This window comes from Gorilla gorilla, chromosome 7 (assembly GCF_029281585.2).
Source record: "Gorilla gorilla gorilla isolate KB3781 chromosome 7, NHGRI_mGorGor1-v2.1_pri, whole genome shotgun sequence".
Lineage (NCBI taxonomy): Eukaryota > Metazoa > Chordata > Mammalia > Primates > Hominidae > Gorilla > Gorilla gorilla.
This window is the reverse complement of record NC_073231.2, coordinates 50623092-50648989: the sequence shown is the minus strand read 5'-3', so window position 1 is coordinate 50648989 and position 25898 is coordinate 50623092. Positions and strand designations below refer to the sequence as shown.

The 25898-nt window shown below is 38.9% G+C and overlaps 1 protein-coding gene across 1 annotated transcript in view; it reads right to left on the bottom strand.

The window, feature by feature from the left end:
• The window catches only part of SLCO5A1 (solute carrier organic anion transporter family member 5A1), a 159199-nt gene that overhangs the window by 60971 nt on the left and 72330 nt on the right, over positions 1–25898 (bottom strand). The window contains exons 4-5 of the mRNA XM_031013855.3: positions 19998–20215; positions 2638–2802 (exon numbers count right to left, since the gene is read on the bottom strand). Of these exons, the coding sequence (XP_030869715.3) occupies positions 2638–2802; positions 19998–20215 (383 nt within the window). The remainder of the gene's footprint in view (positions 1–2637; positions 2803–19997; positions 20216–25898) is intronic.

Here is a 25898-nt window from a genome sequence, read left to right as displayed (position 1 = left end):
GGAATCAACTCAAATGCCCATCAATGATAGACTGGGTAAAGAAAATGTGGTGCATGTGCACCATGGAATTCTATGCAGCCATAAAACGGAACAAGATCATGTCATATGCAGGGGCATGGATGGAACTTGAAGCCATTATCCTCAGCAAACTAACACAGGAACAGAAAACCAAACGTCACATGTTCTCACTTATAAGTAGGAGCTGAATGGTAAGAACACATAGATACATGGAGGGGAACAACACACACTTGGGTCTGTTGTGGGATTGAGGGGAGAAAGAGAGCATCAGGGAAAATAGCTAATGCATGTGGGGCTTAATACCCAGGTGATGGGTTGGTAGGTGCAGCAAACCACCATGGCACACGTTTACCTATGTAACAAACCTGCACGTACTGCACATGTACCCCAGAACTTAAAATTTTTTAAAAAAGAAAAGAAAAACCAAGAGTAATTTTAAAAATAATTATCATCTCTGTTTAATCTTACTGCAATTTGACAGGCCCCCCTCTACTCTTAATCAATCTTAATATCTCTTGACTATTATTATTTGTTGCCTGTCTATAAAGGAAGAAAAAATATGTGACCTGGAAATAAAAAGCTTTTTATCAGAAGAAGTGGAATAGCAAACATTGTATAAACTGCATTGGCTATGATCAAAACAAACAAACAAACAAAAGTTGCTGATGACAAAATCAGAATGGAAGTCGCATTTTTGAGACATTGCTTCTTTAACTCTGACATTGGAGCATGGGATGAACACTGTGAGTTAGCCTTATTCAATCCTGCACTTCCCTGGCCAAGTGGGACTCATTTAGTGGCCACTGCCTCAACCACACTGCTGTGGAAGTCTGCAGCCGACACCCCAGCTCCAACTGAACCCTTTATTCTGTAGCCGACACCCCAGCTCCAGCTGAACCCTTTATTTTCCACAAGTTGTCTGTCTAGCCTCGGCCTCTACCAGTAACTAAGAGATGGCTTTAGCCGTATGCATTCAAGGTGCTTTAGTGCCTACCCAGCTCAGCACTGCACTACTCTCCCACTAACCCTGGGGTGAAAATGGTGCATCTGCAGAGAAGTGGGATGATCTAGGCAGCTCTGCTCCCTAGTCTGGCTGGAACTGGGGCACACAGTATGGCTTCCCTATGTGTATCCTGGGGAACACTGTTTATGAAAAAGATGCCTCTAAAAAAATCAGGTTTCATGGTCAAATGACTTTGGAAAAGGTTGTAGTCTGAGTCGTCTTCTGGGAGTTTCACGATGCATATCGGCATATTAAAGGAAATGAAAGGGCCTGCAGTAAAGAATCCTATGATACTTTGTTTAACTCAGCAAGTTCCAAATTTATTTTATTGTGAACTGTCTTCCCACTAACACCTTTGAATATTGAAACTTAGTTTGGGAAATGCTGGAGACTACCCTGTAATTAACAGTTGTGTGGCTTTGAATCTAACTTCAAGACAACTTTTGTTTTCCCTGTCCAAAAATCATTGCTCAACAAAGGGTTAGTGGAAGAGTTAAACTACAAGTAGAAGGTTTAGATTTTCTCACAACCAAACTATAAAATAATCTGGAAATTTTACCTTAATATAGGAAATCATATATTTTTGCAACCAAGATCAAGAAAAACATATTTTAAGTCACAATTACAATAGTCCACAGCAGTGTATTCTTTATAGAAACATGTGCTATCCTGGGCCCACAACCCAATGTTGTATGTCTTTATATGTATAAGATGAAGTAAAGAACAAAGTGATTACCCAGATATTTCAAATCAATTTCTCTTTCTACAGTGATGCCTGTTCATTTTCAGATAATTCAAGTTTACTGGATTTGAATGTGGAATTGGAGAACGTAGGAGCCTAAGTCACTTGAAAAGTTATCATAATTCTACACTATTTAAATACACTTCAACTATTGAAATATACCTTATTAAATAAATTAAGCCTTTAGGAAGATATGGCAAATAGCCATCTTTGATACCACTAAGAAAATATCTACAATATTACATGATATAATATACTGAAAATCCTCCAATATCTGAGAATTAATGTTTCCACATTTCTAAGCATCCAATTTATTATGAAAGAAGATTTTAAGCACTAAGTACTATGGGTATATGCATCAAAGTCTCCTAAAAATCAGTTTCCCAGACATCAAACATCTAAAATAAAATTCATACATTTCCTTTTCAACTTCACACATCTCCAGTAATTCAAATAAAATCTGTCCACATTTCTGAAGGGGAAATCCTGCTACCATGAAACTGATCTATATTTCAGGTTATCAATTTTTTTAACTTAACACTTTAAAACCCATGCCAACCCATAAAAAGATCTATTTAGATTTAAATTTGAATGTCATTGCCTATTTCATTTTTTAAACTGAGAACCATAGAAATATAAATATGCAAAATTCTCTCCCTTCCCAAAACACAGTTGGGAAATGTGTCACATGGTAATACAATCTGAATCAAAGAGAACACTTTCCAGGATTTCCTCCTCCTAAAATCTGGGGGGAAAGGTAGCTGTTAATGAACTAGCTTAACACTTCGATGTTAGATTGAACTTTCTCTTCACCCATTCCATTTCATGGTCAAAATGATCATGTTTTCAAGCAGCCCTAGTGGCAGTGCCTTACCAGTGTAGATGCTGGCATTGGAGGCTGGGATACCAAACTGTGACTCGATGAACTTGGGAATGAAGGTAATGAAAGCAGTTACAATGGCACTCTCAGCTGTGTATGACAAACTCACAAAAAGGAATGTCATGTTGCTTAAGATCCTGACAGCTGCTCTTGGTAGGTCTACAAAATGACAAAAATGACAAATGAATGTTATAAACAATGGATGGAAAACAAAATAAAACTGAATTGCTTTTGAAATGAACTGGAAATAGCCATTCAGCAACATTTGCCACCAAAGAACAAAAATAGAAAGATCTGATGACGATTAGAAACCATCCTCTTTAAATAGATTTTGTTTTGTTTGTTTTTTTTTTTAACTTTCAACCAGGATATGGAAATTAAGTAAAGTACCTAAAAACATACCCATACACAAATATCCTTACAAGCAGTACCCAACTGATAGTTCCTGTTTCAAAAACTGTTAGAATTATTTGCATTTCTTCAGTAATTAAAGCAATGCTATTTATTGTTAAGGCCTTAAAGTCCGCTAGATGTGTAAAGTGCCTGCAATGCAGCCTTAAATTACAATTTCCACTTCTCCCAAGTAATATTATTATGTAGCTATTCTGCTTCTGTGGGCATCTACATGATGTTATACTTCTGATTGTCAAGTCTCATTATGAAACAGGAAATAGCCACAGTTTAAAAAGCTAAAAGAATGCGGCCATCAGGTCAGACACTCTGAGGTGCTTGAATTGGGGAACAAAGATCTCCAAAGAGGAAGGAGAGCTGAAAGGTGGGGGTTTAGCACCTGCTGAGCTGCCTCCAAGAAAGAAAGTAAAGCCTCACCCTTGAGTCTAGGCATTTATTTCACAGAACCTGCCATCTATGTGCTTCAAGGTATATGTGCAAGTATTTTCACTGGAGCATCATTTATAATACCAAAAATGTAGGAGGGGGGAATCTACATTTCCATCAGTGGGAAATGTTTAAATAAATGATGGCACAGCCATATAATGGAAAACTAGACAGTAGTTAAAAACGAAATAGAGCTGTATGTACTGGCATAAAAGAACTCCAAGGAATATTTGTATTAATGTGTAAAGCAAGCTGCAAAAATAGATGTACATATATGTGTGTAATTCTATTTGATTAAAAATCAAACAAACCAAAACAATGTATTTTATATGGCAACTATATACTTCTCAATCATACTCATCCTACAGCCTCTTGTAAACACTGTAAATTAAAATGTCATATCCAAAATTTAGAACTTAGAAAGTTAAGATTACCTATCAACATTTAGAGATTCAAGTTAAGCTTGGCAGTATATTAAAAGCCAATGTGTTGACTCTTAAACATCTGGGAGAAATATATAACACCAGACAATTAAGGGTTTATGTTCTGTGAATTAATGTACATTTATGTGAACTTTATGTATCTTCATAGAAAAGGTAAGCTGTATTATTTTTGGCAATACAGTCATCTCAGAACGGTTATCTCTTTCAACATAATGAAGTCATTTCATTAAAATTAGCCTAGAACTTTTATTAAAGCTATAATTCATAGCCTCCTGTTGACCAAAATTTGAAACTTAGAAAGTTAAGACTGCTCACTATCATCATTTTAAAATTTTAACTAAATTTAATGTTCTATATTTTAATTTAATTTCTAAAGTTTAAATTAACAATTTAAAATAAAAATTAAGATGCATGCTTTATTTTTTGACATGGATAAACACACCAGAGAAAAACATAATCAAAGTGCTTCATAAAATCATCCTACAGCCTCTCGTAAACACTGTAAATTAAAATGTCATATCCAAAATTTAGAACTTAGAAAGTTAAGATTACCTATCCACATTTAAAGATTCAAATTAAGTTTAGCAGCATATTAAAAGCCAATGTGTTGACTCTTAAACATCTGGGAGAAATATAAAATAAATTTTTAACATAAGAAAGTAACATACTATCACATGACTATTTTAAGAAATACTGGTTATATTGAACGGGTTTTTCTTCTATAGCCATTTGGCATGATAAAATAGCCTTCTAATTTCAAGGGTAACTAAAAACATGCATGATGGTTCTCTCTTCTTTTATTAAAAAAGTCTGCTGTTATCTAAGAAGAATTAGCAGAAGTTCAGACCTTCAGTGACTCTAAGTTCCTTTCTTCTACCTTTCTCATTCTCCTTTACTGGGGCTGAGCTTTCAGCCTACAGCCCTCCAGGAGTTGGGGTGGGAGAACAGTATACAGGGTTGTACCTTTGGTTGGTGGGACTGGGTAATTTTTTACATCAAAGGAGACTTAGCAAGTTATAAATACATTGAAAATAATGGAAATCAGTTTTCTAACTGCCAAAGAAGAGAGTTACAAATATGGAAAGGGGGATCGTTCTACATCAGATTGGAACTGGAGGTACTGGTATGAATTCATGGTTCAGATAGACAGATAGATAAATAGATTAGAGGAAGATAGATACATGGATGATAGACTGTGTGTGTGTTTGTATGTGGGTATAAATATAGGTCCTTCTCCGTCTGCTCACAAGGCTTAGAAGTCATGACACCCTGGTAGGAATGCATCCACCTAGCACCCAATTCTTGATTTCTAAAAACCATCTTCTACTAAAAGGAACAAGAGTTCCCTGGAAAAATGTCTAACTTTACAACTGGAGCAGAGATAATAAAAGATAAGCCTAGAAAATCTTGTTGAACAAGAAAGCAAAAATGTGCTCATGGAATGGTGAGGACATGTCATAAGGACACAGAAGACAGCTTGAAGGATTCTCAATAGCCCAATCTGGGCCAATTTGACCTCTGTAGATGCTAAACCAGTAAGCAAAAATCTAATAGGAATGAAATATAGTCAGTTTTTATTATTCACAGATTCCAAATTTCCAAAGACATCTACTTGCTAAAATTTATTTGTAACCCCAAAAATTAACACTCACAGCACTTTCACAGTCACATGCAGACCAGAGAAAAATTTGAGTCGTCCAATGCACACATTCCCAGCTGAGGTGGAACAAGGTGACACTCTGCTTTCTTGTTTCTGCTCTCATATTGTAAACTCGTGTCCTTTTCATAATACACTGTCTCACATGCTTTGCATTTTTGTACTTTTTGTTGGTGATCTCATTGTTTAAAATCCCTTGTGCTGCAGTGCTGTCTAGGGTTCCTAAAGTGCAAAAGACTAAGATGTGCCTTATGGAGAAAATACTCATGTTAGATAAGCTTCCTTCAGGCATGAGTTACAGTGCAATTGACCATAAGTTCAATGATAATGAATCAACCCTATATATTAAATAAGGAGTCTTTAAACAGAAAGATACATAAAGCGAGGTCATGTATTGATTGATTGGTTGAGGATTATGTTGTAATAGGAACCCAACCCTGTACCCTCCGTAGGAGTGAAGTTCAGTCCAGGCTAATCCAGTGTTCACAGTGACTTTATAGAACATAGCTGCCACAAATAATAGGTGTCAACTGTATTTACATAGCCTCAAAATATTTCCCCACAAAGTTCTTTTTAATTACTCATTGATTAATAATACATTATACTTATTAACTTTAGAATGAAGGAACCTGGCAAATACTATCTTATCCCAGTGATAAAAGCCTACTAGTGACAGGGCAAATTAACACTGTGTGTCTCTGCTCCTATGTACTGAGCATAGCATCATTTCAGTGGTGTGCCTGCAAACATGCATAAATCAGGAAACATCACCAAATCCAAACTGAAGGATATTCAAAGTTAATGGATATACAAAGTTACTTGCTTGTACCTGTTTTAAAAGACCAAGGTCATGAGAAACAAAAAAGGATGAGTAACTGATTTAGGTTTAAGGAGACTAAAGGGCACAAAAACTACACGCATGTGATCCTGGATTGAATCTTGGACATCATGGGCATTATTGGGATAATCAGCAAATTTGACTGGGGCCTATGGTTTAGATGGTAGCACCAGATCAATGTGAATTGTCTGATTCTTATGGCTGTCCTGTGGTTATATAGGAGAGTGTTCTTGTACTTAGGAAACATATACTGAAGTATTAGGGACAGTAGAGTACCACACCCTCAATTTCTCAGAAATGTTAACAATTGGGGAATCAGGATGTAGGGTACACTCGTGCCCTGTGCTATTTCTATAGCTTTCATGTAAATTCAAAATTATTTAAAAAACACAAAATTTAGAAGACTAAGTTAGCAAAGAAGTTGTTAAACCTTCCTAAATTTGCAACCAAATACTTAATTTTTATGCTACAAAATATATTTTAGATCAGTTTCTTGGTGTCATTTATAACTGTGTCATTGTAAAACCAAAGATGCAGTAAAAAGCATGATGAAGGAGAGATGATGAAATAATGATAGTGATTATCATTTTTTGATCATTTAATGCTAGGAAATCTTACAAATTCAGGCTGGCACTAAAACCAGGAGATGCCTTAAACAGTAGTAAAGTAGGAATAAAATTCAACACAAAGCACCAAAATTCAAGAGGTTATAATTTAAGGTGGTCTATACTCTGAAATCACTTTTAAAAGAAGTGTTAATAGCATTGGCAGATCATTTGCTCCTTCCAGGTGCACATCGATGACAGTATAGGCGGCCCCATGATCACGTGCACGCGGACCTGGTGTTAAATTGCACTCCAATCACAACAGAGCTGTGCTGCAATAAATCTGGTGCACCCAGGGGCCTCCAAAGCCTTTGGTCAAAATTCAGAAAATCTGAGATAGGTGGTGCAAGTGGATTCTTTTTTTTTTTTGAGACAGAGTCTCGCTCTGTTGCCCAGGCTGGAGTGCAGTGGTGTGATCTCAGCTGACTGTAACCTCTGCCCTCAGGGTTCAAGTGATTCTCCTGCCTCAGCCTCCCAAGTAGCTGGGATTACAGGCACTTGCCACCATGCCTGGCTAATGTTTTATATTTTTAGTAGAGACGGAGTTTCACCATGTTAGCCAGGATGGTCTCAATCTCCTGACCTTGTGATCTGCCCTCCTCGGCCACCCAAAGTGCTGGGATTACAGGCGTGAGCCACTGTGCCTGGCTGTGACCAGATTCTTATGGAAGCTGATAAGGGATGGTGTTTAGGAGAGACTGGATCAGTCTCACTGAGGGCAGAGGCCGTAATTTATTCTCCAAACCTATTGATCACAGCATGATATAAGGCAGAAGGTATTGATATGTTTGTAATTTTTTGACCATTAGCCAAGTGGGTTCCAGCATGTGTGAATATTTTATGCTTATTTGTGAAATAAGTCATAATTTAAAGTCTGTATTTGATGAAGGTCTTTATTTTTGTTTGTTTGTTTGTTTTAGATAGGGTCTCCCTCTTTCGCCCAGACCAGTATGCAATGAAGTGATCATAGGTCACTGCAACCTCAAACTCAGGGCTCAAGCAATCCTCCCACATCAGCCTCCCGAGTAACTAGTACTACAAAAGGCCTTTATTTGGATGAGCAAAGCTTAAACAAGCACCAACTTCAGCGAACCTGAAAGGTGCAATCATCTTTTCAAGTGGGCAGAGAGACGAACTTCCTGGAAGTTTATTTAGTTTGATAAGAAATATATCCCAGGCTGAAGAGGGCTCTGCAAGTCCCTGTCACACTGAAAGACCCATCCTGTGTGGCTCCTTATACAGAAGCTGCAAGGTTTTTACCATAGGACCTGATATCCCCAAATGAGCTGATTGGACCAGGGAAGGAGGCGGGACTCAGAGGTGCTATCTACAGGCAACCCAACAGCCACCAGAGGCCTAAGGCACCCTATGTGAGCAAAGACTGGCCAAAAACCCCCTGACTTTGCTTCCCTTGGAGTGTTTGCATTGGAGACTATAAAGGGCTAATTAGGTAGGGAGTATGAAGATTTGAGTGAGAGACAAAAGTAAGAAAAACTGAACCTGGAGCCACAGTGGAGTCTGCAGAGTGACTGTGGAGCTCAATGGCAATGGGCACATCCCTATCTGCCAGGGGCCCAGCCGCTGGGGCTTCTCCTCTCCCCCGGAGCCTTGCACCAGAACCCCAGTATCTCAGGTGGCTGGAACTGGCTTATGCTCTTTACAACCTGAAAGGATCTATATCATGTCTTTTTGCTGTTGTGTTAGATTACTGAAACAAACTTTGTTTTAATGATATATTTGAAAAACATATGCCAACAAAGGGATTGACCAAGCATAAGAAGCATAAGAAGAAGGCCCAGCTACCATGAACACCACTGAGTGCGCCAGGCCTGTGAGAGCGGGCCGCTGCCTACCCTTCCACTCTGTATTCCTACGGTTGCCCTGCCCCAAGCTTCATCCATGGCATGGTCTTCTTCATCTCTGTACTATTTGTGGTATTCCCCACCTATCTCCTTGGCAAATGTCAAACTCATCCATCAACTTTCAGGATTGGCATCTGCCCCTGTAGGAAGCATCCACAGCTTCTCTAGACAGTCTAGGGGGCTCCCTCTCTGTGCTCCCATGTACTTGGTCCATAGCTCTAGTCATCAATTCTTAGGTAGCTGCATGTGTTTACTTGTCTGTTCCTTTCAGGAGACTATAAAAGCTATGACTGCAGGACCTTGGGGTATCTGCACATCTTCAGCTCCCAGCATTCATCTGGCCTATAGGAGGCACTCAAAAAATATACTTGGAATGCATTTATTAACATTCTTTATTATATCACTGTAATAATTTGTACTAAAGCAATAGCCATATACTTGTGAAAAAATGGAGTCCATTCCAAAGAGACATAATTTCCTCCTGGGGAGCAGGTTAAGAGCTAAGAAAGCGTAAGTCATAAGACGAAAGGTGGTCCACAGTGGTGAACTCACTGAAAATAGAAAATTATGGTCCTTTTAATGCTAAAGAATCCTTAATGGCATCAGATAAGATTATAAACTAAAATGTCCATTAAAGAAGAATTAAAATATTAACAGGAGAAACAGAAAATATACAATATTGTCCTTTATCCAGCGTATCTGGGAAAGAGATATGCTTAATTTTTCAGATTTCTGAGTGATTGCCTCTTTAAGCAACAAAGCTTTAAATATTTTTGTTGTATTAACTGGTAATACTAGTGAATGCATAGCATAATCTGACATTTTCTTCAAGATTCAAAGTCATAATTAGGAATACTAATTTCTGTATGCTAATTAGTTTTTCACCAAAGATCTTTTTTAACCTTCATTAATTTTCTGATTAGTTTTTTTTCTGGTTGCAAGAAAATTCCTTCCCCAGGATGTGTTGTTCGTGTGTTTGTTTTTACCCACCGACATTGTGCATCCACACCAACATTTCTTTTATGTTCTTCTAAAGAGCCCTTCTAAAAGTAAACATAAGCTATTAATTTTGTTCCTTTTACATCTTTTTTTAAAATTTAAACTGGGGGTGGGATGAGGACTAGTGCTTGTTTTATTATTATACAAAATAGATAAGTTAGTATTACTATGAAGCAGTTGACTAAATTTTATTACCCCAAAATGTACATTTCTACCCAGGTATAAATTATGAGTATTAAATACCAAACAAACATACTGGCCCCTCTTAATGCTTTTCATAATTTTTGACATGGATATATCCAGACATACTAACATTTATCTAAAATTTAGTAGCCCAGGCAGTTTATTTTCCTAATGTTTAAATTCCACTAAAATACATACCCTTTTAAAAAAATAATTTATTGTGCCAAAATTCACAGAATATAAAATTAACTATTTTAAAGTAAAAATGTTAGTGGAATTCAGTACAGTCACAATGTTGTGCAACCACCACATCTATCTAGTTTCAAAATATACATACTTTCTTACTATTAAAAAAAGTTAAGCATTTTATTTTCAGAAATGGGATTGGAATTCACTTTTATTTTATTCTCTAAATTTTCTGTCATGAACATGTATTACTTTTAGGATCTTGTTTTAAAAGCTGCAATTTTAAAAGGATGCAGAAACGTGTCATCCCTGAAAGTCCTCCCTGACTCAAGCAGCCAACATGGATTCCTTCCTCCTCTTCCTTCCACCTTCTTAGAATGTGCATACCTCCATTTTAGGACTTAACATATTAACATTGTGTCTACTTTCTTTTCTGCCTCCCTTCGAGGGCAAGGTCTGTAACTTTTCATGTATGAATCCTGAGTTCTTAGTCCTGTAGTGATTGTCCAATAAAGACATTTGTGAAAAAGAAAGAAAAATAGAAAAAAGAAATTTCCTTAGGATAGATATTGCCAGGCATTTATCTCAATAATTAAATTATTGGGTTCCATTTGGAAACCCATCTAGTCCTTTCCTAAAAGTCTTAAATAACACCTATTTCTTATATAAAAGTACATTTTGAGAGAAGAGTGATCGAACAAGCAGATAAAGTCAGCTTAAAGGGACTAAAGTCAAACAAGGCATAAAATTCACATTGGGCACAGAGACCAAGAGTGAAGATGAAAGCAACCAGAGTAGAAGGTCATAGTTATATAAAAGATGGGGATTTTTATTGATAAATTTTAAAATAATGTGATACTGCCAAAATACAGGGTGCTTTGCAAAGCACATGGGCAGTACCAAGGCCTTTGCCTTGAGGGCATAGGAAAGGCCTCCTCAAGGCGGAGGAAGAAAAGTGGTGTAATAAAGAAAGACAGAGGGAACACCACGTGATAATTATGGCTGAAGGAGGCCAGTGAGCAGATACTCCAGCTAGAACACATAAGCTTCTATATTAATCATGTTTGTAAATTTCTATATTTTATAATGCTTTGACTTCTTAAAAAGCTTGCCGGCCAGCGAGAGACTGCCCTCCCAGGACTATAGCCACTTCTTAGAGATAGCATTGGGCTCAGCTGCCACTGCAAGCATACCTTTCATAAGCAAAGCAACCAATCCCAAGTTGGTAGCCCCAACCACCTCCTTATCTAACTCACACACACTTCACCTGTCCTAAATCACCCAGGGTCAGGTACCAGACAACTGGAGATCATCCTTATAGCCCACAGCCTATGGACATTATTCAAACTAGCCAATCCTAAGCTCTTTCCCAAGGAGATCCCAACAAAGGCTGTGGCCTAGACTCTGGCCTTGCTCCGATTCTGCCTCCTGACCAACCTGATGCTCCCCCTGCGGCCCTGCATAGCAAGGCATGCCCCCTTCTCTTAGGAAGTGTAAGTAATTTATTCTACCAGCGGTATTAACCTCGTCATATCATCACTCAGACATCTCTATAAGTTAAAATCCCATGGGTGCAAATTATTGAACAGCCTTTAACATCTCATGAAACTTCTTGATCCTCTTCTTTTATGAGTACTTAAAGTGCAGTTGGTCCTCTATATCCATGGATTCTGCATCCATGGATTCTGCATCCATGGATTCAACCAACCACAGATTGAAAATACTCAGAAAAAAAAAATGAATGAGTGCATCTGTATTGAACACATCAGACTTTTTTCTTGTCCTTATTCCCTAATCAAGACCATAAAACAACTATTTACACAGCATTAACATTGTATTAGGTATTGTAAGTAACGAGAGATGATTTAAAGTATACCAGAGGATGTGCGTAGCTTATATGCAAATACTGCACCATTTTTATATCAGAGACTTGAGCATCATGGATTTTGGTATCCACCAAGGAGTTCTGGAACCAATCCCCTGTGGATACCAAGGGATGACTGTATTTAAATGTTCCATTATCTCTAATCTTGCAGTTCCTATCATTTTTATTCTTTAAAGCCTTCTGGTGCGTCAAAAAGCTGGTGAAAACATATGATCGTCCTGCAGTGAAAACCTTAGTAACTTCTGTGGCCTGTGAATCTCACATGATCCTGTATGTTCTTGAGCATTTGGCAGATACAACTTTTCCATGCCTGTTATCCAGAAGAATCAAACTATTTTTAGTCAGGGTTTTCTGTAAAAGCAAAACCAAGACTGCTTATCATATGCAACATGGCCAACACAGGACCTATGTGCCCTCATTTCCTGCTCATTTTCTTTGAAAGAAATGACCCCACGGGTTTCCCAATCATAAGGCCCCATGAAGGTACTCTAAGTCCTCCCTCCCCTCCAAAACACACCAGCAAATGGCATTTGCTGCTTGCCTGGAAAAGACAGGAGCTAGATGACACTAGCACGCCACAGTCACCTCGCAGCTTAGCACATTGAGCCTGAGACACTTGCCTACAACAAGGGGGTACACATGGCTGCCAGGGCCTAAAATACATCATTAGTGGCTCCTGGCCACAGTACTACCTTGCTTGTTTAAATCAGCACTCATGAGTGTGTTCACATATCTTTCTAAGGAGATGCTACTTTGATGAATCACCCCACAGTTATTTTGCTGAGTATAAAGAAAGAGCTTGCTTTTTCAGGGATTCTCTGCCTGGACTGTTACCATCTACCTTTCACCTCCTAAGCTGCAAGTCCAAATCTAAAGATGTGGCTTACTACCAGAAATCATACATACAATAAAATAATAGACAGGAAAGAAACAAATAATTCGATACACAGAAAACATAAATAGAGCAGAGCATCCAAACTGGGAGAAAGAATTAAATGTGGCCATAAGACTTTTCCTGGATTTTAGATTTGACTCTGACTGTCCTGGCCATCAAAGCAAAAAGCTGTATAATCATCATTATCAGAAACACAGAAACATTCTACTTTCTTCCTGGAAAACAAAGTTTTTCCTAACTATGTTCTGGAGCTGTGGTTTTCACAGTGCAGTTCCTGGACCAACAGCTTCAGTATCATCTGGGAAATTGTTCAAAAACGCTAACTCTCAGGCCGCACTCCAGACCTACTGAATCGGAGACTGTGGACTGGGGCCTAAAGACCTGGGTTTTAGGGAGCCTTTGTGGTGATGCTGATGTAGGCTGGGTTTGAGAACCATTGATCCAAAGAAAGAGGTTTTATATAAAGGGCACTGAGCAACCATCCTATGGCAAGTATGGGGAATTCAAGCAGCAGCTTTCAATAAAACTGCAAACACAAAATTAAAGTGCTATTTAGTAAAGGCAGTATGCAAGAAGACTAAGAGCACAGGGCCCAGGCATGTAGCTTTTAGTGATCCCTCTTTGCTGCGTCAAAAACGGACCTGAACACATTCATACTATACTTGTTCCAAAACACCTAGCAAAGGAGCATATGCAATGGTTCTGGGTGTTCTTAGGCAGCTCAAGTTCAGAATCTATTCCTTCTGCTTCTCTCAACTAGTTCCTCTCCCCATTATCTGAGGTTCAAACCCTATAATCACCTCTGGTATCTCTCTCCATCATTCCCATATCAGTTGTCACACCCTAAAGAAATGACCTGTTTCACCGGGCGCAGTGGCTCACACCTGTAATCCCAACATTTTGGGAGGCCGAGGCAATGGATCATCTGAGGTCAGGAGTTCAAGACCAGCCTGGCCAACATGGTGAAACCCCATCTTTACTAAAAATATAAAAATTAGCCAGGTGTGGGGGTGGGTGCCTGTAATCCCAACTACTCAGGAGGCTGAGGCAGGAGAATCACTTGAGTCTGGGAGGCGGAGGTTGCAGTGAGCAGAGATCATGCCACTGCACTCCAGAGCAAGACAGAGTGAGACAAAGCGAGATAGTCTCAAAAAAAAAAAGAAAAAGAAAATGACCTCTTTTTCTCATTCAATAATTCATTCATCAAATATTTACTATGTACCTACTAGGTGGTGTAAACTTAGCAGGAAATGTAATGGACAAAAAAAAAAAAAAAATTCCTGTCTTCATGGAGCTTACTTTCTCATTGGGGAGACAATAAATAAGTAAGTAAAATCCATGGTAGGTGAGTGAGTGATGGGTGCTAAGGGGAACACTAAAGGCAGGATGGAGGTAAGAAGCCTTGAAGGAGAGGTCAGAGATTTTTAACAGGGTGGCTAAGGAAGGCCTCACTGAAAAGGGGCCATGTGGGAAGTGCACTGAGGGAAGTGAGAGAACATTCCCAGCACAAGCGTGGCAAGTGTAAAAGTCCTGGGGTGAGACTGTCTGGCACGTTTGAGGACCAACAATGAGCACAGTGGGGCTGAAGCAGAACACACAATAAACAAGTGGGACTGAAAGGAGATAAAGTCGAAGAGGTAACCAGGGGTTAAATCATAGGTCATAAAGGAGTGGACTTTTCTATGAATGAGCTGGGAGACCACACAGCTTTGAGCAAAGGAGTGGCATTTTAACATTTCTGGCTGCTGAAGGGAAGGCAGGTAGAAAGGGGGCAAGGGTCGAAGCAGCAGGGCCAGTTTAGCAGGCTGCTGTCCCTTCCTTCTCTACTAGTCGAAACCTCTCCACTGGGCTCTGTCTGCAGCTGTCTACCTGCTCCCCTTCCTGACAATCTGCTCCTCCTCCTCCCTAATCTACCTCTTTGAGTGCTACCAAACACCAACTCAAACCTCCCCATTCCCCGTTAGAAAAGAAATTGAAGAACTCACGCTAGAACTCACGCTCTCCACCATGTGCCCTGCTTGACCTTCCCAACCTCATCTCCCAGGCCTCTGCCACATATATCCAACACAACTACCACAAAACGCTTGTTCAGCACTTTCAAATACATCTACACAGTCCCAGTTTTCTGGCCTTTGCTCTCTCTGCCTGAACATTCCTGACACCCGCCTCCACCTACTGAAATCCTCCCAGTCTTTCGAGGTTCATCTCAAATGCCACCTCCTCCATATAACTTTTCCTGATCCCTCAACTGGATGCTCCTTCTGCAGCCTTGAACCTCCACACCATTGCACCTGTTCTCTTTTTATGGCCTTTAATACATTTCCATCTGTATTTGTCCTGGCTCCCTCAGTGGACTCTAAGCTCTTAGAGGGTAAACCATGGCTCACTCAACTGTATAACTAAAGCATGGAGTACAGCACCCTCTATAGAGTGAACATTCAGTGAATTCAATGATGCCAACATTATCCTTCCATGAGCAAAATTCTCCAACTTTCAGTAGCCTCTTTAAATCAGTTTATCACCTCAGGGTAACTATTTTATTTAGTTAGGATTTTAAATATATTGCACTCTAACAGACAAAATTCTAGCAGAGAAAAATCTGTTACATTTTATGCTTAATTAATAATACTAAGCAATTAAGCTTCAAAGATTAAAAAGTGGACATAGAAAGTAAAATCATTCTTATGATTAACTGCCACCAAAAGTTTTTTAGATAGAAGCCTGCCCAGTTAAATTTGGAATGCTTTAAAATGCTGGACCTCAAACCTCAGGAAAATGGATTCACTTAAATATTTTAAGTGTTTATTTTTATTGGTAAGATTTTTGATGGAATCAATGCTAATTTCTTTGTGGAATGTAATGCAGATATACTGAGAATTCTACTTTCCCCTTCGCGGTGTCTTAAATCAGCGTTATTCCTGCATAATTTATAATAAGAGTATGAAAACACTGAGTCAGATTTTTTCAATGTCTGTCATTAAAATGTGGAGGTGGAGTATATTTTCTTCTATCATTCTCTACAATAGAACTTCCCAAAAGGGCACCATTCTGTATGGCTCAAATAATTTTCTTTTTTTTTTTTTTTTTTTTGTGAGACGCAGTCTTGCCTCTGTCACTCAGGCTTGAGTGCAGTGGCACAATCTTGGCTCACTGCAACCTCCACCTCCCGGTTCAAGTGATTCTCCTGTCTCAGCCTACAAAGTAGCTGGGATTACAGGTGCCCACCACAACGCCCATCTAATTTTTTTATTTTAAGTAGAGACTCGGTTTTGCCATGTTGGCCAGGTTGGTCTCAAACTCCTGACCTCAGGTAATCCGCCCACCTCGGCCTCCTAAAGTTCTGGGATTACAGGCATAAGCCACTGCACCTGGCCAATAGTTTTCTGTTTAAGGAAGTATAAGTTACCAACTTCTACTTCCTCTTTGAAGGTACTAATATTGGTATCCAAATTTCAAATATAAAATAAAGACCAAAAAGTCAAGCGTGGTGGCTCACACCTGTAATCCCAGCACGTTGGGAGGCTGAGGCAGGCAGATCCCTTGGGTCCAGGAGTTCTAGATCAGCCTGTGAAACATGGTAAAACCCCATCTGTACAAAAGATGCAAAAATTACCTAGGTGTGGTGGCACAGGCCTGTAGCCCCAGCTACTGGGGAGGCTGAGCCAGGAAGGATCACTTGAGCCTGGAAGGTTGAGGCTGCAGCTAGCCAAGATCACACCACTGCACTCCAGCCTGGGTGACAGAGAGAGACTCTGTCTCAATAAACTAAAATAGAATAAAAATTTTAAAAATTAAGACCAAAAGAAGCCCTACTCCAGAAAATAGAAGGGAAAAAAGGATCTGGGACTCAAACTCAGATTTAACTCAAAATGGACTTTTCTATGAATCATTTTTTAAGGCAAGACCTCAATAATAAATCTCAGCTTTGTTAAAAAGTAACCTCAATAATAAATCTCAGCTTTGTTAAAAAAAAAAAAAAGTGATGTCAATAGCAGAATGATTCCTGGGGATTTAATTTGTCCTTTGGAAAATTATATTAAATATTAGTCACTTTCTTCAGGTGATATGTATTAGATACACTAAAGGAAATCAATGTATACAAGATAAAAATGAATTAATTTTAAATCTTCTAATTGAACATCATTTTATATCATCAATGTCATTTTTAGCAAAACATTTTCAGTGTAATTCAATTAAAACAGTATTTCTTTCTAACAAGATAATGTGTCTCTTGAAGTTCCAGTCTTGATATGATTAGAGAATCCAGTACAAGTGGAAATAATAAAATGAATCAGCTGTGTATCCCAGTCAGGAGGTTTGGCTGCAGAAGTAGGATCAGTCATGATAATCAAAGCATAGGGTAAAAAAAGGAGACTTTATCAAAAATACTAACAAGAAAATCAGAATATAAACAGATTTTATAAACCAACTACCCATCACCATTCAAAGACTCCTCTTATTCTTGTTTTTAAAAGAAAATATCTTGAACCATCAAACTGAGCATAGAGAAGACAGAGAAAAGCAACCCCTGGCAGTACAAGAAGATATCCCATAAAATAGTGTATATATTCAATTTCCAAAAATCATTTTTGAATTCTCAATGGCCCTGATCGCTTTTGAACTTGCATTTCTAAGTATGGGTTCCCCAGGAGAAGGCCCTGAGACAAGAGTTCGCATCTAAGTAATTTATTTGGGCAACTCAGGGAACACTGGGTGGAGAGTGTGGTCGAAGTGCACTGGATGGGAGGAGAGCCCACGAAAGACACAGAAACACACCTCAGAATTGCCTCCCCCAAGAGGGGCAGGAGCTGCGGTGTTTATCCAGTCATCTGGTTAAGACTTCTCTGGGGCATGGGAGGCCAGGGGTTTCATTCCTTGGTACCTGAAAACCACCTCAAGCAGGAGCCAAACAGTTTTCTCAGCCCACAAAGAAAAACCTTCAGGCAAATGATTTCAGTCCTGGCAGTTAGTGGACCTCTGCCATGAAAACAGTAGGGTCCAAAAATGTGGACAGGGCATTGATAGCATTGTCTACACTGCATCTTCCAAAAGAACTTCATTCTCAGCAACAGTTGTATCTGCTGTTGGTATTTGATATCAATCTTCTCCCCGCTTTTTTCTACTGTCCAATAGATCATATATTTCATACTCAAGTCACCTAACCCTAAGCTATAAAACATATAATTTTATCTTACGTATGACTTTATTTCTCCCTTTGAGTCTACTTTATAGTCTCCATAAATGAAGACTCAAAGGCTGGCCAGGCGCGGTGGCTCACGCCTGTAATCCCAGCACTTTGAGAGGCCGAGGAGGGTGGATCACCTGAGGTCAGGAGCTCGAGACCAGCCTGGCCAACATGGTGGAATACCATCTCTACTAAAAAAAAAAAAAAAAAATACAAAAATTAGCTGGCCATGGGTGGGCGCCTGTAATGCCAGCTGTTCGGGAGGCTGAGGCAGGAGAATTGCTTGAAACTGGGAGGCAGAGATTGCAGTAAGTGGAGATCACACCACTGCACTCCAGCCTGGGTGACCTATCTCAAAAAAAAAAAAAAAAAGAATCAAAGATTATTGCTATGTTTTAAATTCTTTGACATCAACCTTATCTCAATTGAGTTGTGAAAAAAAATCACTCTTTTGATAGTAGCCATAATGGCCTACAATAGGTTCACAAAAATGTTGGGCTGGTGCACATGGGAAGAGATCAGGCCATGCCAGCATCCAGAGAATGCTTTATGTTATTAGAGCATAAGAAGTCATGTACGGTTCCAAAAGTGCACACTGTCACAAAATCATGGGAAGGGAGAGGGCCACATCTAAAATGTAACTGGAAAGAGGCATTTTCAATGAAATAGCACTTCATTTGCTTTCAAAAAATATAGTCTTTAAAAATGGTCCAATCTAACTATTATTGTTCTTAGGCCATAGGGACATGTCTGTAACATATGAGTAACTTTATTCCAGGCTGGAAATGTTCCTCTTTGGCCACACTGTGTACACAGTCAAAATGAGATGATAATGTGCCTAGGTAAATTTTACCTAACACAACCTTGACTGATGAAAGTACTTCGTAAATATTATGCTTCATAATTTATATCAAAAAAATCAATTCAGAGAATGTTGGAAACAAAACTAAATCTAATGGGAGTGTCACATTATAGGTTTCTGGAATTAAAGGGACTTATTGTCATTCAACAGATATATGAAATACTGAACAAATATTGTCTGGTCATGATCACTTCAAATTGTTTATGTTATAGATTGCCTAATCTAGTTTAATATAATCAGTATTTTTAAGAGAAATAAAAATGAAAAAAAATAAACCATATATCACCAAGACCTTCTGGATGCTTTTACACTGCATTTGGAGGTCCATCCCCTGGCCACCCTTCTCTGGGGCCACATGCAAGCATTTGACAGAGCTGCTAAGTGAGATCCCTTTCTAGTGGTAGGTATTATACTTATGTAGGCATCAAACCACACTGCCAAAACCACTATTCCCCTGAAATAAACCCTCCATGGCACAATGCACTTGATTTTTAATATTTTAAAAATCAGACATCTCTAATTATAGTAAATAACATATATAGACATCTGTTTCTTTATGATCTAAATCAGTGCTTCTCAAACTGTGTGTGAGGAAAAACCATTTTTTTAAATTATTATTTCTAGTCTGTCATCTACTAATACTTTTGCAAAATACACAAATGATGAATTATTTAAAAATTAATTTTTAAATAACATACAAAATATAACCTTAATTTTTAAATTATTCTTAGATGCAACAGGCAAAAAAATTACTCTGTCAAGTTTCTAAGAGTTTGCAACACTTACTCTCAATCTTAGTACTTATCTGGCCACAGGCCAACCACAGACAGTGGGTAGACAGCATGGGCCTGGGATCACACTATGAGTAGCACTGATCAAACTGCCATGCATGTATTTATTCAAGAGGTATACTTTACCTCTGACATCCTTTCCAAATCCCATCGAAGAAACTTTTTTGTCCGCTTGTTCACTGTTGTTTGATTTCTCCTTCAGAACATCGTCATCACTAACAGCATCAACAGAAAATTTTTTCTTTTTCTTTTTCTTGTGTCGAGGTGGAAGCTTTTTTGGGAAAGTAAACATTGGGAATATCACAAGAAACATTGCAATGGCACAAAGGAGGAATCCACTCCACCTAAAAAATTGGAAAATGTGAATAGCATTTACGTCTTTTCTTTTGTGAGTGAGAACAAATTAGTAAAGCAGAAGTTTGTGGTGAAAAAATTCTGAAGAAAACTTTTTGTAATCAACTGTAAAGCAGTAGGAAGTTGAGCAAACTAAGAAAATGAAGGAATTCTCTCTTTCTGTGATATAAATGAGAAATCTACTCAATAATTATACCAGTGTTATACTGAATATTATAATCAGCAACCTGATTAGAATTTCATTCAAGTATTTTTGAGCACCAATGAGTTAGTTCTGCTAGCATTGCTAACCTTCTACAATGTGTATTTTATGATAAATCCCTAAATTATAAATTCAATAGAAAAATAATGTAGACAATAGCATGTTATGTGGACCAATATAGACTTTTTTTGTCATAAGAAAAGCATTAATATCCCATGTGAAATATGTTTTAAATTATTGAGAATATTCAAATATTTTTCTGCAAACACTTAAGAATGTATTGACCCAGCTGGGCGCGGTGACTCACACCTATAATCCCAGCACTTTGGGAGGCCGAAACAGGAGTTTGAGACCAGCCTGGCCAACATGGTGAAACCCTGTCTCTACTAGAAATACAAAAATTAGCCAGGTGTGGTGGTGGGCACCTGTAATCCCAGCTACTCGGGAGGCTGAGGCAGGAGAATCACTTGAACTTGGGAGGCGGATGTTGCAGTGAGCAGAGATCAGGCCATTGCACTCCACACTCCAGCCTGGGTGACAGAGCAAAACTTAAAAAAAAAAAAAAGAGAATGTATTGCCTCCCACTTAGCTGGCCTTCACAATACTTCACCAAGTACGAGGGTTACCAACAAAGACATTTAAACTTAGTCCTTGCCTTCAAGAACCTACAACCTGTTCATAAGCAAGCCAAAAATAAAAGAAACAACCTCTAAGAAATGCAAAATGTATATAATTAAATATTAGATTATATGGTACAGATTATGAGTGACACCAAAATTCAGAGAGTGGAAATTAATGTGTATTGGAAAGCTTCCTAAGAGAAGTAGAACAGGAGCTATTAGACTCAGAATTCTGTCTTGAAATTCACCTGAGATTGCCACGTTGCAGAGCACTAGGAAGCAAACACAGGGAGTAGAATGAAATTGTAGTATTAGAGCCCTGGGCTTCTTGACTGCATGATGCCCCATGGGGCAATTTCTCAGTTCCCTTTCAACATTTCCTTAGCAATCAGAGGTCCCTGGCACTCCCTAACAGGGTAGCCACGTTCTAACTATGATTCCTCACCTCCAAACTCTGCCATTCAAGCTTCCAAGTTCATAAATGCTCAACACATTCCCATCAATTGTAACCAGAATGCAAGCAGCATCATAAGTATTAACGCTGAATTCAATCAAGTAAGACTATAGATCCATTGCAAAGTGAAAATTCATTTTTTAAAATAATGTTTCTATTAAAGTGCTGTTATCAGCTGCTAAAGGTCACAGTTGAGAGAATGATTCCTACAATTAGTCATTAATAATTTAGTGTGCTATTTTCAAAGATATTTAAAGTTACATCAAATGAAGATTTTAAGATAGTCAGTAAAGGGCTTTATTTTGAGAAGTTTGTTCGGGGCAGACTTCCAGCAATCTCAGTTATTCAGAATGTAATCACCAGCCCAGTGCCTGACACAGATTAGGTACTCAAAAAAACATGCTGAATAAATAAATTGAAAGAGACAGTTTTAATTTAAAAAATGTCAGCTGGTTACGGTGGCTCATGCCTGTAATCCCAGCACTTTGGGTGGATCACCTGAGGTGTAAAACCAGCACCGAGATGGGTGGATCACTTGAGGTCAGGAGTTTGAGACCAGCCTGCCCAACATAGTGAAACCCCATCTCAACTAAAAATACAAAAATTAGCCAGGCATGGTGGCAAGTGCCTGTAATCCCAGCTACTCGGGAGGCTGAGGCAGGAGAACGGCTTGAACCCAGGAGGCGGAGGTTGCAGTGAGCTGAGACCTTGCCACTGCACTCTAGCCTGGGCAACAAGAGTGAAACTCTGTCTCAAAAAAAATAAAAATAACTAAAAAGGTCATCTGTCTATAGAGAACATAGCTATGATAATGCCTGGCCCTCTTAGTACTTGGCTGCTTATGAGGTCCTTACCCGTCAGGCACTGCTCACTTGCCTCTGGAGCCTCTCTCCATGAACTCTCTATTCCAGTCCCCTGAATCCCTGCAGCTCCCTGAGCTCTCACACTCTCTCCAGAAGACGGCAGGCAGTGTAGTGTAGGGGACAACTCATGGGCTGTGGCTTCAGGCAGACCTGGGTTTGTATCCTGTCTTTACCAATTGCTTACTATAGGATCCTGTGAAAATTATTTTGCTTTTCCAAATCAGCCTTCTTATCTACAAGTGGGGTATTAAGTATATTTGGGGATCATCAAAATTAAATAAGACAGTGTTATGATGGATGTCATAAAACATCTGTCCCCAGATTAACAGTAAGTTCATGATAGCTAGTTTTGTGTGTCTGGTTTGCTTTTTAATTAATTATTTATTTATTTTGATTTTTTTCTTTAGAGACAGTGCCTCACTCTGTCACCCAGGCTGGAGTGCAGTGGCACGATCATGGCTAACTGCAGCCTTGACCTCTCGAGCTCAAGTGATCCTCCCACCTCAGCCTACCAAATAGCTGGGACTACAGGCGCAGTGGCTAATTTTTTATTGTTTTGTAGAGAAGTGGGGGGTCTCACTATGTTGCCCAGGTTGGTCTTGAACTCCTGGGCTCAAGTGATCTGCCCGCCTTAGCTTCCCAAAGTGCTGGGATTATAAGCGTGAGCCACCGCACCCGGCATGCTTTTTACATAGCATTGCACTCAACCTCCCTGCCCATCCCAGCCCCAGCCATTGACTTAAGACTATATGCAAACATTAAAAATTTACTCATAATAGCCCAAAGTGAAGGTGCATAACAGGAAGGGGAGAAATACAGCAAATAAACAAAAATAATACAAAAATAATATTAAAGTGTGGGGTCACTTCAAAGCAGAGCAAACCAACTCACATTATTCAACAGTCTCAAATAACATCGATACAACACATCATATAATAATGATGCTAAAGAGGACTCTGAGAAAAGCTGAGACAAGAAAGTGGGCAGTACCTGTTGGAAAAAGACACATCAATAACAGCTACACTTGAAAAGCCAAGCTACCTAAATCCCTTTCATGAACCATGACTCAGAGACCATTCACTAAGGGGGCCAGTTAAGAGAGTGAACTGAGAGCTGTGCTCTGGAGTCAGTTTCTTTTCCCAGCTCTCACTGACTCTGAGGCTAATGGAAAATTATTGAACTCCCTGAGCATCAATTTCCTCAGCTGCAAAATGCACATACCAGTGACTACCTATGGTTGTTCCAAGGTAGTTCCAAGGCTTAAATGAGAATGTTTGTAGAGCTTAGTATAATGCTTGACACAAAATAAGCACCCAATACATTTTAGCATTATTCATTCCTTCCTTCCTTCCTTCTCCCTTTCAGCATGTGCCCACTGAAAACTTATCACTGCTGCTAGACATCGTATAAAATAACATTGCATCAAATAACTATGTCTTTGTTCAAGGTAGAAGTGTGTTACAAGCAGTTACTCAATAAAATTCAAATTCATGTTTAAATAGACCCTCATTATATATTTCTATATTGACAATCTTTATCATGTATAGAACTAACATTGAGCCATTAAAAATGGATAAAATTACTTGAGCACTGATTAAATTCAAAGGACTGAATAGCTAACACATACTGTACAGCAGGAACAACTTAGAGTGCTAGACATGTAAACTCATTCATTCCTCACAATGACCCTATGATAATAAGTACCTTAACTACCTTCTTTTATGGATTATAAAAATTGAGGCACAGAGTAACTTCCCCAAGGTCACATAGGTATTAGGTGGCAGACTAGGGTTTAAACCCAGGGGAATATGGATTCAGGGTCTATACTCTTCATCTCTCAATTTTATTTATTTATTTATTTATTTATTTTGAGATAGAGTCTCGCTCTGTCACTCAGGCTGGAGTGCAATGGTGCAATCTCAGCTCACTGCAACCTCCACCTCCCAGGTTCAAGTGATTCTCCTGCCTCAGCCTCTCAAGTAGCTAGGACTACAGGCATGCGCCACCACACTCGGCTAATTTTTTTGTATTTTTAGTAGAGATGGAGGCTCGCCACGTTAGCCAGGGTTATCTCGAACTCCTGACCTTCAAGTGATCCACCTGCCTCAGCCTCCCAAAGTTGGGATTACAGGCATGAGCCACCTTACCCGGCCCTCATCTCTCAATTTTGCTGCCAACTGGACTAACATCTCCTAAAAACAGTTCAAAAGATGGCATAAAGCACTGGTAAGACTAAATAAAGCTCCTGCCTTCCCTCCTTCTCCCTACCCGAGTTGGTTCTCCCCATCTTTCCCTCCAGATGTTTCCCTGTCATTGTGCCCTCCTTAAGGACCTCTAAATAGAACACAGAACATATGCTGGATGTTCATAAATAGAGTTAATTAATCTGGTTTTCTGACAATGAAAAACGTCTCTACTCTGATTAATTTCAGAACTGGAAAGAAAACAGACAAGACCAAAAATTTCACTATGAGTCAAGAACTTAAAACTCCTGTGTTATTTCCCTAATGCTGACAGGTGAACTCCTTTCTGTATGATTTAAAAATTCTACCAGACATAACACTTCCAGCTTCAAAGAGCATTACTTATGAAAATAGGAAGTGTGTATAACAACTAATATCTGTTAGCTGCTTTGAAAATCAATAGTGTTAAACATTATTCCTACCAACCTCGGAGTTATGATGTTATTATTATGTAATGAAACACAGAGAGAATAAAGTACTCTAAGACATTTTTTAGAAAGTAATTACTTTCTCCATGTGTGTCTATGTTCCAAAAAAAAGTGAGTGAGTAATTACTTGGCACATATCTTTTCTAATACTGAAGTATTGTCTTTATTATAAAGTGAAAATGCCTTATCAATATATATATATTGCCAATCCACATGAAATGAATTCAGGACACCAATATTTTCAGTTAGTGCTTGCAATTGTGAAAAATAACTTATCATGTTCAAGTTGAGGACTGCAAGAACTCAAACGCAACTCTGTTATTTGGATAAATAACATAACATCCAAAGTTGAAGTTCTCATTCTGAGTCCTAAGCATTACTTATTTTCCAGGACAATTAAGTCCTAGCAAGCGAGAAAGCAGCTAAATCTCTAGCACACATGAGGAAACAAAATATTAGCAAGAAAAAAGGGTCACTGAGAGTGTGACAATGGAAAAGCAGGACTGGCATTCCAGGCAGTGGGAGAGTGTTGTAAAGCAGACACACAAATACAATAAGAAAGTGAAAACAATGTATTTTTTTAAGGCACAGAAAAGATACTGAAAGGTATGATTAAAGTCAGCAGGAAAGTCCCCACACAGCCACAGCAGTCCTTTTCCTTCACTCTGCTATAAAGGAAGCACCCCAATCCTAAAGAATGCAGATTAAGCCAGTGTCCCCAAACCCTCTGTATAAGCTCTCTGCTTTAAGAAGTTACCACACACTTTGTGGCTTCAGGCAACACAATCTGATTCATGTCACAGTTGTGGAGGTCAGAAGTGTAAAATGGTTGAAAGGGCTGGAGGCTGGGGGAAGAACCCATT